The 12683-nt window shown below is 36.6% G+C and overlaps 1 protein-coding gene across 3 annotated transcripts in view; it reads right to left on the reverse strand.

The window, feature by feature from the left end:
* scaf4a (SR-related CTD-associated factor 4a) overlaps positions 1-12683 on the reverse strand; it is a 44371-nt gene that overhangs the window by 7485 nt on the left and 24203 nt on the right. For 2 of the 3 annotated variants that reach the window (XM_015342002.2, XM_015342001.2), the window contains exons 14-16: positions 12325-12438; positions 10725-10881; positions 7334-7461 (exon numbers count right to left, since the gene is read on the reverse strand). In XM_015342002.2, coding sequence (XP_015197488.2) covers positions 7334-7461; positions 10725-10881; positions 12325-12438 — 399 coding nt within the window. The remainder of the gene's footprint in view (positions 1-7333; positions 7462-10724; positions 10882-12324; positions 12439-12683) is intronic. The other variant, XM_015342003.2, reaches the window with a different exon arrangement.

The raw sequence follows: 12683 nt of genomic DNA on the forward strand, positions 1-12683 counted from the left end.
GCAAAATATAATCAACGGCTGGATCCAGATCCATAAATCATACTGTAGGTAAAATTCTTTTCCAGTCTTGCAGTCTTAATAGTGCAATAACTGAGAATCTGAAGTAAAACAAATGATTAAAACAGGATCTCTGCCAATATAGAAGGCAATAAGGTGTTAAGCAAAATCAAACAGCTCGAAACTACCTTTATAAAACAAATACAAATTGCAGATAGCTGGACTGCCAACACCTTATATTTAAGAACCAGGATCCAGAGGATTGAGTGTGATATTTACCAAGTTAAAGTCATGGCCATGTGTGCAGAACTTATTGTCGCTACTAATGTCTTAGGAAAGGGATTTGATGGCTTAGTGATTGATTTTAACCCATTTACACAGCCAGAACTGCCTGACTTCTCAGTTTCATTTTTTATACAACGACAGAATACATTTATAAAATTACTGCATTCTTAGGTGCAAAAGTTTTGGAATCTGTGCCCAGATATCTGCCAGATTTTTGTTTCACCATTCTTACCCGATCTTAAAGCATGAAGCCAAAAGGACCATCTTCCTGTACGCATCTCCCTGACAATGTAGGCCTTTTTATTGCATGTAATCTTTTCATTTTGTCTATTTAAGGCTAAAAGATTGTGTTATGATTGATTATGAACTCATCACTACCATTTACCAGCATAAGCACTACAGGTGAATTGTCTTAATGTGTTAGCTCCCTATCTACTCAGGGGAAGGCTATGTGAATCGTAAAGCTTCAAAATAAAGCCCAAATCCCCATAGATCCACTCCACTGATATCAGCTTTGTGTTCAATTTTTTCATGTTACTGTTTACCTACCCATGAAGTTAATGCACCCCAGTCTTTAGATGTGTCAGCAAAGAAAGGTAAACCTATCCTTACCTACATCACTGGTTCCAACATTGACTATGACAACTGGATCCACTCTGGCTCTGGCCAGGTGCCTCTTCATTCGCTTTAGAAGATCTCCAACCTTAGTACCCATAGGCAGTCATCCATATACCTTTCCTAGTGTGCAAGATACTGCCTTGGTTAAAGAATAACCAACTACAGCTTCATTTATTTGGGGAATAGTTTACAATCTGATGGTCATATGTTAATTAATGTGGTTCATATTTTATGAGTTATTAAACCTCAGCTGTTGCCAGACATCTGTCCCATAGACACAGGATTTTCATTAGCTTAATGTAATATTAAAAAAACAAACACTCTTCCTCATAGGAAAGGAAACCACATTACAAACGGTGTGTCCACATGTGTAAACGCTTAAGTTTTCTTTCATTCAAAGTTTCATTTTTAGTTTTCCACATTATGGGATTGTTAATATAAATATGCAGTGTTTTTCTTCCAGTTCATAGACCCAGGCCATAAACAGAATTAATTTGATAAAACAGCTTTGGCTTCAATACCAAAACAGAGAATATTTGAAAGTTTTCTGGTGTAGATTGTCCAATAAATTCATTTACACATTATATTTGCATCCTCATAAAATATTTAGTGTGCACTTTTATACACCAATAAACACAAATCCAGGTTGAATTCCTGGGGAGAAAACACGTTTTATTTTTCTACAATTGGTATATATTTTTCTAAACTGACAACTTTATAACCATGTGTGTCTAACTGTTTACATCCAAACAGGTTATTTTCTTGAGCACTTAAGAAGTTAGCAGCATTCACCTTGAAGTCACCTTACAATTGCAAATACTGCAACTGCTTCAAATAAGATCAGATAAACAACAAACCCAATATACTGTATGCTTTTTTCCCCATGCCCTGATGTACTTTTTCCATCTCTATAATGAAATGCATAGTTAAAGACATTTAAAACTACCCATTTTCTTAACCTTCTGGGAAAGGAAAGGTACATCCTTAATATATGAGACTTACATTTCCTAACTTATATTAACAACACACAAATCCCGATGAAATGTCATTGATCAAATTAAAACTTAAACAATACTTAACACTTGAACATAATAGATGAAGAATATTTGAAAGAAAAGGTAATATATTATGGTGTATGCATTGAAGATAAAAGCCTTAACTGAATTTTAAAACAAAAAAGTTATTTTTTATTGGAATGTTCACAAGTTTTTGTTTGATATGGTATTGGACACCTATTAAATACAGAAATACCTTACCCCAATGTAAAAATTTTGTCCAGCCTGTTTACCAAGTACTGAAGAGCTGCATTTTCCTGCAACATATCAAAATCTAAATGATGTGACTTATGTGATGTTCTTAGTGGAGAGAAAAAAAGGAACATGAGATCCTTGACCCAAACTTTATGCTTCATAGGAATGTTTTGCCATGTGCATTTCACATGCATATATTTGGTAAGCACATGACAATGTAGTATACAGCCACTGCAACATCTTGGTTATTTTCAAACTTGATTACAAGACTGCAGGTTTGACAGCAGAGGCAGAGACTGCCGTGATGGTACGCTGTGTATGAGCACAAAAAGACCATAGGGACCAATGGTCATTTTATACAGCCTGAGTACAGGACTTGTAAACAGATGCTATGTTACCAGCAGCCATATCACCCTGTAACTCAAAACTGGCAACCCACTGAAGCTAAGCAGGTATGAGCCTGGTCAGTACCTGGATGGGAGACCTCCTGGGAAAAACTAAGGTTGCTGCTGGAAGAGGTGTTAGTGGGGCCAGCAGGGGGCGCTCACCCTTCGGTCCATGTGGGTCCTAATGCCCAAGTATAGTGATGGGGACACTATACTGTAAACAGGCGCCGTCCTTCGGATGAGACGTAAAACCGAGGCCCTGACTCTCTGTGGTCATTAAAAATCCCAGGGTGCTTCTCGAAAAGAGTAGGGGTATAACCCCGGTGTCCTGGCCAAATTTCCCATTGGCCCCTAACCCATCTATGAATTGGCTATATTTCTCTGCTCTCCTCCCCACTAATATAGCTGATGTGTGGTGAGCGTTCTGGCGCACTATGGCTGCCGTCGCATCATCATCATCCAGGTGGATGCTGCACATTGGTGGTGGTGGAGGGGAGTCCCCATTACCTGTAAAGCGCTTTGAGTGGAGTGTCCAGAAAAGCGCTATATGAGCGTAAGCAATTATTATTATATTATGTTCAACAATTAATAGACAGATCCTTATGTCTGTAGGGAGCATTAAGGGACAAGCTCTACTTCATTCATGTTTTTACCACTACTATTGAACCAGTCACCATGAAGTTCTGCACACAGTCTAACAAGGCAACGGAGGTGCTCATGGAGTTAGAAGTAGCGTATACTACCTGCATCATTATAACCTCCCCCATGTTTTCCTGACCAGCCTTGTCACACAACATGGCACCCAATGGACACTCTTGGGGAAGACCTTGGTCACCACAGTGTCTTCAGCAGTTAGAGGATCTTCTTGTCCAGGAGTTGAGCAGGATAACCCAGGAACTCACTCAGACACTTGGGTCAACGAGACAGCTCTGTACAGCCATACAAGATTGGTGGAATAGCTTCTTTTCAGCTGAAGTCTTTCTTATAATTGGTGTGGTAACTTTCAAATCTGAAGACTACTGCAAGTATATTTTTTAGTGAGCTAGAAAATACAGGCCTGACTGACAAATGTAGCCCCATCACTCTCAAAGGCTAATGAAGTCCTTAGGTGCTTTATTAAAGCTGGTCTGTATATAAACCAATGACTGAGACATCAACTTTTTAAACAGAAGAAATAAGCAAGTAAATAAAAACCCTTTGGGAGAAAATTTCTTCCGCAAAAATCTGTCAAGTTTTATTCTTGAAGTTTATTTTGTAACTAAATTCATGATAATGTGCTGCAAAAGGAATCAAGCATTAAAAACAATTACTACAAAGGTAAATTTCTTTTAAAAGGAGGAATCCTGAAAAGATTAATCACAATGACTGCAGATATACCTATTGTTTTTTGTTTTAAGTTATTAATATTAGTGAAACATTTCTACGTTTTTTTTATCCTTGGTGGAATTGCTTTAACTCTCTACAGATTGTACAAAGACTACAATAAATTATACATTTTATCTTGTGAACAATACAAATATTGCTCAAGAATTTCATTCAAATTTCTTAAATAGTTTGGTAACAGTACTTACTGTTCTTACTGTACATGGGAAGTTTTGATGTCTGCCATCTCAGGATCCATCAACAGAATTAGCAGTAGATGTATACTTTGATAACACAACCAAAATGTATATGATAACATTCTGTGATAAAAACAAGCATGATTTTGTTCTGGGGTGTTTCAGATGCTGACAGACATAGCTTAAACAATCACCTGTGGATTAAGTGGAATAAAAAGTACATGTACCATGAAGGCTTACTGTATTTTTATGCATGTAAACAAAAAGTTGGGGAAATCAAACTCTCGTAAACCTCATTATTATTACTGATTATTGTTGATCACTCATTATTGAGCTCTAATTATTAAAACCTGGCCAAAAAAGACTGACAAGGCCCAGGCTCTCATCAAAGAGTTACGATGCTATTATAGTGATTTTACAATTTATGGTGTTCCAATAAGCAAAAGCTCTGCAAACATATGTACTGCATGAAAAAAAAAGACTGATAAACTTCAGCAATAACAAACTAATCAAAATATAATTGACAAAAGTCCGTAATGAACAGAAGATACCTATTAAAAGCAATGCTGCATGTGATTATCAAAAGTTGAACAAATTGGGTTTTGCATGGTATTACTGTCACTATTATTCTCTTGGTCCTGGAGAGCAGCAGATCACCACTGGTAATGCATAATTAGTTGAGACAAAGACTTTAAGCCAGAGCTAATAAATTAAGGGGGGGAATCAAGGGAACCTATTCATTGAAGACAGGAATTAAAACCAGATGACACACCAGCCCTCCTGAACCAGGAGTGAATATTAGTGAAATCACTATGTGATTTGTTTAAATGGTATTTTTATCAGGAAGTGAAAGTTTCAGTTGTGCTGAGAAAAAATAATACTTAATTGTTTAATTTAGTCTTGTTGGAGTTATTGAAATAAGATTTCTGAAAGCTTCTTCATCAATAAACATTTACTGTTTTTCCTGGAAAACTGTCTGTCAATTATAATGCAATTGTTCAACATTTATATATTTTGAGGTCACATGCAATGTTATTTACACTTGAAATAATGAATAGATAGTTGTTTCCCCCCTGTTTGGGTAAGATAGTTTTACCCTGTATCTCTTTGAGGTAAAATACAAGCTCATATCACATAACTTCAGAAAATGCTGGTTGTTCTGTGTTTGGTATTTGAGCAGATAAAGAATCTGCAGTAAAAGTCATTTAAAGGAGCATTTAATTGATGCCAAGAACACTTAAAGACATTTGTCTTGCCTTCTCAGAGTAATTTAAAAGCAACCAGAAGGTTTTTTGTGATTGAAGGCAGTCTGTCTTTGAACAAAAAAAAGCTCACTGTACCAGGGAAACCAGGAAATTGGCTTTGTAAGGGACATGCACCGTCCTGGAAGAAAGTGCATGACCACACTGGCCCAGAAGCATCATGTTTGTCTGATTCATCTGCCTAAATGTTTTCAGACTGCAGTATGTACAGCAAAAGAAACTCCACAAAAAAATAACCTTCCATACGGACAGCGACAGCTTGCCATTTGCATGACTGGAGGGCATTCAGTGGTAACATGGGCCAGAGAACATTAGAGGCAACAGCAGACTCGCAACGTTTAGTTCACCACTGAATTACATTCTGTTAACGGAAGAACTGACGGACATCAATATGTGTAGAATCTCCACGGTGAGAGATATGTTGACTGTTGCACCAGATAAACCAACTGGTGGGGCTTTGAAAGCATAATGAGGAGGAATGACTTTAAATACAAGAATGCCCTTAGAGCAGATTGAGGCCAACCTACTGTTCAGTGACAAACTAACAATTCCCCATGCCTTTTAATTTCTTACAAACAAATCTGGAAGTGTCCATTTTCCAGAAAGACAAAGCAAAATCGCACAGCACTAGGATCATTAAGAAAAAATGCACAGTGGTCAGTTCTGCCTCCTGACCAGCTAACCTTCACCTTTTAGCTGCTGCTGCACGGGAAGAGTGGAAGAATATCCCATAGCAAAGCAATTTGTCTCTAAAGGTCAGGTCCACGCATCAGAACTGGCAGGACTGTTGTTGTTGCTCAGGAAAATTATACTCCAAAACTAACTTGTGACAATATGCCACATTTCATAATGAAAACTAATTTCTACTCTTTGACCTCTATTTGTTGTTTTCATATATACCGTATTTCTAGAATCCCTTAGACCTGGTCGGTGCATTTCTTGTATATTTTAAATATGCAGCAACACATCTGTTTGTGTAAGTGTCAGAGCAATATTTTTAGCTTCACTTTTGGTCCGTGCTGATACGACTGTTGGGATTGGGATCACGTTCCAGAAGACTTGCTGAAAGACTTGACGCCAGGGAGCAGTTGTGGAAAGCAAGAGGATGGGATAAAATGCAGAGGAAATGCAGTACCCCCTGAAAACCCGATATACCCAGTTTTGGTCGTCACACATCAGTGAAGAGCATTCATCAAGGACAGCTGATTTATGCTTTCATTTACAGCACAGAAAACCACCACAGTCAATATGAAGAGGGAGAGAAAGATTTAGACAATGACAAAAGTTTAAGGAAATCTTCAATGTTTCATAAAGATAGAACTGTGAATACTCTTATATTTAAGTCTGCTAATCGTGGCTCACTTCTTTATAACATTAAACTGAATTTAGAGTGATACAGTTGCATATGCTATATTGTTTCCTATTAGATAATCACTTTGTCCTTTCCCAGGTCTCTCTGCAGAAGATGTTGTAGATTTTTCTTGTCACAACAGAATATAATTAAGACATAACCAGCATAGTATAGAAATCCTTGCGGACAAACCGTAAAGGTTCAACTGCATGTTTAGGAAATGCCAAGAAAGCTGGCTCAGACATTGTCTCACCACAGAGTGCAAGGACAGCACACACTTTGTGGTGCACACTTTTCAGACCAATCTGTGATCGGAGACCATTGTTAAATGGCAAGCTGAAAACAGCCTGGACGATAAAGGCCAAATTTATTTTTTTTGATGTAGGGGCATTGCAGAACTTTCTCACTAAGACCAAAAATCACTCACATCAAAATTAAAATGAAGCACACAATGAACCATATACACTCTTATGCAAACCTTGCACCAAACATCTAATATTCAATTTTCAGTGGGATATGGTAGGGATATAGGCATTACAAATTCAAATAGAAATTTCCAGCATCTTTTAAACCCCCTAGGAAAAAATGTAAATTGAGAAAAATGAAAGAGCCCTTTTTGTTTCACCTGAAATCCTACAGGTTTTACCTGTACAGGAGCAACAACTGTCGTTTCTTCAGCCTGTACAGCCTCTGAACCTCCGTTCTGAGCGACTTCATCACTTTTCTCTGTGTCATTCGAAAGGTTCTTCCACTCTAAGGAAAAAAATATTGTACACAATTTTTAAAACCTCAATGCGTCGCACCAAACTGAATTAGCATGTGATGACTGATTAGACTGTTGAGTCACATTCCACGATGAATATCAATTAGTTGTGACAACACCTCATTCTGAACAAGAGCATCCTACATAGGTATTTGGAATAAAGTAAGTGTGAATAAGCTCATAGCTCATGCAGACACCATATTCAGGAGACTTGTTTGGTTTGCTCTTAAATCTGAATTTTGTCTAACAATGTTTACTTCGCTTTCGTATTAAACGAAAGAGCGAATCAGAGTGGTACTGCTTTGTATTTAAATAGCACTCCATGTTTCTTAAAACTTAAAGGACAATATAAGGCTTCAGCTGAGTGGTTAACTAGAACAGAATTTTTTTAACAGACTGATCCAAGCTCCAGAGTTTAATGTTCATGTCTCTACAGTAACATCTCATTTCAAAAAAACTTTCATGGTTAAAAAAGCTGATTCGGCCAGCACATCCCAATGCCTGGAATTCTGCAAGAGGGATACGGCACCATTCCCCAATGAGAGAGCTAATTAACTCACACTGGGAACATCCACTAAATGCAGGATTAGGTTCAAATTTGGTGACTGAGAAAGCCAAAATGTATAGATAACATCAATGTCATGTTTATCAATCCATTGGGTGACCACGCATGCTTTGCAGCTGTGGACATTGTCATCCCAGGAGACACTCTTAACAGGAAAGAAATTCCACTTTGTGGAGTTCTCAGTAGACTGTATCTGCTGAAAATGGATGCTCGTACCCCAGGTCGAAATTCACTGTTAACCGATCTGCAGTGAACTGTTTGCTTTGAATTTAATGCACAGGTATCACTATCCTGGACTATCTGAATCTGCTTCCACTTGTGATGTCTTTCCCTCTGATTTCTATGCTGATATCACCTTAAAGTTGATTACTGATTAAAGTTGCCACTGACACTCCTGCCAAAAGAACACCAACAATCGCCCCTTTTTCCAAAGTCACTGATGTCTCTTCTTGGAGCCATAATTATGGGAAACCATGTCTGTATAAACAACCCTAAGCATGCTGAGATGTTATTTGCTTAATTAAGACATGATCAACTCCTGTGTGGAGGCTTTTGCTTTTTATATACTTGGTATTTCACATTTATCAAATTTTTGTTAACTATCTTTTCATATATTACGTGGAAGAGGTTGCCACTTGAAGATCTTTTCACACTGGTACAACCCATTACTAAATATGCGAGTTGTTCACTTAAAAACCTGCAGAACAGCATCTGGAACAACCAAGTTTAACCATAAGCTCGGCTTCCTGTTTTTCAAAGCACTGAATGTACTGTAGAGATCGCCTTTCAAGGTGTTAAGGTTTTTCAAACATACTTTTCGTGTTGAACCATGAAAATCAGGTGACTAAAAATTCAAGTGAATTTGAATCAGCCAACCCCATGGATACATTTAATGAAAAGTTACATATGCAAGCAAGTCTCTACTTGGATTCAGGATGTCAAATTCAGGTGTTCAAACTTCAGAACTGTCCAAAAGTTTAGATTGAGAATATTATATCCGAATAAAGCAAATCATAAAGTCATTTTTTGTATTATATACATACACTAGATAATGCTATTGCATTCTACGAATACTAATACTACATATTAAGATCAAGTTAAAACTGAGAATTTTGATAAGACTATACATAGCTACAAAAAATTAACAACTACAGAAAATTACCGATGCTTGGCCTGGTCAACCTCAATCATTTTAATAAACACTGAACACAATTATGCAGTCAGTATCTCAACCATACACAATACCAATAAAAAGAAGGAACAGAAGAAGGAAAATTGTAATGATTTATAAGGCTAACAATTTAAAATATGGCATTGGATTTCTGATAGATTTTATGAGAATGCATCTACACGTTAGACGCAGCTGGACATATATGAAGATGTTAGACTATGTTGATGAAATTGCTAGTTTAATAATGATAAAAACTTTATTCCAGAACAACTATACAACTTGAATATAGTAACTTCACTGGCGATATGTTCCTCAAAAGATGTTAGTTATCTATAGGGACAGGAAACAGACAGGACTAAAGGATGCCAAGGACAGGGTCAGCATTTTTGATTAGCACATGTCAATTAATGAAATTGGTTTTGCAAGGTTGGTTTGCTTCTGGACAACAGTTTTGTACACCCAGCTGCAGATCTGCTTGCAAAGGATTAAGTGCATCTCCCACTCAATATAACATCATTGATACAACCTACAGGGCAAGGAACACTGTGTTCATAGATGAGAACATGATTTTACTGGTATATGCTCAGCCAATAGCATCTGGGCACACTATGTTGCCACAAGGAATTCAGCCATAAGGATGCTGTTTGGAGAGCAACATGCACGGAACATAGCAGAAACAGATACACTGTGAATGGAGAAGAATTGGCTTTAGCCTTCAACAAACTTGAATGATGACTTCACAGGCTTCCAGGTAAGCTTCATGACACTAGTGATGTGACAAATATTTGGCATAGAAAAATAGGGCAATTTTAAACATTGACAATGCTGGATTGTCTTTTGCACTGGTTGAATGAGACGATGCACCTACCACCCGCTCTCCCACCCACATGTAATACATAAAATATATCTGGATACACAATAAGTATACCGTAAGTACAATGAAATGTATTAACTACAAAAATGTTTATGATTGGTGGTGCCTTATGTTACATCTGATATTTATAGAATACACAGTTGCAGTAAAATCCTAATGAATCCAGATTTTAGATCCTTTAACAATTATGTATTTTTCTTAATTTGGCCAGTACAATAGGGGGTGGACATTTCTTAATACTTAATAATACTAAGTAATATTTTGGGACAGTAGATCTGACTACTGCTATACACATAGATCACTGAATAATAATCTCAAAGTGCTTTAATTGAAGATTACACAGATTAATGCATTTCCCCTCAAAACAATCAGGTAATGTCTGCCTCAATATATTGGAAAAGAGGAGAATGGCTGTGCTATTTGGCAAAGAATTTTAAAACCTGTACACCACCTAAAATAATCAATGTCAAGTTCTAGAACTTGAAGTCATTTTTCACATGAATTTAAATGACATACGAAAACAATTTGCTTTAACTTCTGTTTAAATATTTCACATGAACTAAAATATATAGGAAGAAAGGCAAGATAATGATTAACTGCTGTGGATTGTGCATGCTGGAAATAAACTATAGTGAGGTATTACCTGGACACAGCGTCTCTGTGTCTAAAATGCCTCCCTCACGGAAGCTGTCCAGGTCTTCAAGCTTCACTTTGTTCCAGGGGATGTAGGTCACCCCCAGGTCCACATCCCAATACTGCTTGTACTCAGGTTTGATTCCTTTGTTTAATGCCCATGCAATCTTAAAAAGGAAAGAAAACCTTTCCAGTATTACAAGCATCTGGTGAAAAGAATGTATGGCCTAAAACATCCTTTGAGTGCGTTTCTGTTCTTAACAATAAGAATAAATATAATACTTAGATCACTCAGAATGTTGGGAGTTTTCACAATAGTTCTCACCCACTTGCTTTGCATAAAAAAATAACATGGCCAGTTCATGAAAAGGTTGCAAATGTTAACATAGCAGAGATTTCATGCAATCCATTGTATATTTTTTTCAGATGTTAATTCATACACAAGGAATTTCACAGTAATACTGGAGATAGTTTTTTCTCTCTCTGTTTTTAGGAATAAAATCTTGCAAGTGGAACAAAAATGAAAGTTTTGCATTGTTCAAATGTATGTCAAATGATTGAAAAAAATGTCTAGATTGTATGGATTTAGAGCACTCACTAAATAGCTTTTTAGCAAACTGTTGTCATGTTATTTAATAAATGTGATTAAACCTCAGCCCCTGCCAATGCAACAATTTCTTACTCAATTATCCTTAAGGGTTAAATCAAACACAACACAACTAAGAATCCTTAATCTGCAGATTAAGAAAAAATATTTGACATACTAAACCATGAAAATAGACAATGTGTGTGAAATATTTTATAAGAATTAGGGTAAACTCCAATTCCCTAGTTCCACAATTATGAAGTACCTGTTTTAAGACAGAATGGTCTAAAATGTAACTCTGCAATGCCAACATCCTAGTGTATAGTGACTTTGTTGGCGTTTCCTTAATCTTTTAATCTCTAATCCAGCCATAGTAAAAACAAAAGTAGCTGGACAGAACAGAGCCTTGTGTTAAGAATACACCAAAATACATGTAATTATACACCTACTGTTTTAAATGTGTAAATAGGCGTTTTTGTTAGACATGAGTTACAGGTACTATATTGAAAAATACTGCTCTGTTACTGGCCAATGTCTCATACATTATGTCAGCCTCAATAAGAAGAAATGACAAGTCCTTCTTACAAACACTGCAGGTGTTAAGACTATCAACGGTATGCAGACATTATATTAAACCTCCATCTCAAGCTCACTCTACAGCACAAAAATAAATTTGTACAAAAATGTAAAAATGTTTTTTATGCTGCTCATTATATATCTGTTCCTTGAACTTGCTTTATAATAGGTTTTCAATTGCCATATCATTGCATTAATTATGCATATCTACATCAACAGTCCCACATAACTTCCAAGTTCTGATTTATCTATAACACATTATGCTGTGTAAGTTCCATCACAATGTATTTGATTAACTACAGAACAGTTAAAGTTTATGCACTCCAGTTAGCTAACTTGTACATATTGATAAGTACCTCTGAACGGTGGTACTATGAAAGGCAATGTCATGCAAAAGTAAAGATTACCGTGCAACTCTCAAAGCAGGAAAAAAATATCAATGCTGTACCTTTATAGCCTTTTGGTTTACTTTGTAAGACCCTCGGCTTAGCTTGTGTAAGGCTCGGAAGGCATCCTGTCTGTGAACCATCACAATATACGCACAGCCTCTGGGTGGGATCATCTGAAACCATAAGAATAAGGCAGCAAATGGGTACAAGAATAAAATTCAGACACCATATAACACCTCAAATTAAATGATGGCAGGCAGCATATAAAAAAATAGAATTCCACCTTTTATGTTTTATTACTCAGCCCAACAAAATGAAACCATTATAAAAACTCATACAATTTAAATGAATGTCGCACAAATGAGTATGAAGGTAATGATGTCATAAAAGGTTACAAAACTAATTTCTGATAAGTCAG

Source organism: Lepisosteus oculatus, chromosome 5 (genome assembly GCF_040954835.1).
Source record: "Lepisosteus oculatus isolate fLepOcu1 chromosome 5, fLepOcu1.hap2, whole genome shotgun sequence".
Classification (NCBI taxonomy): domain Eukaryota; kingdom Metazoa; phylum Chordata; class Actinopteri; order Semionotiformes; family Lepisosteidae; genus Lepisosteus; species Lepisosteus oculatus.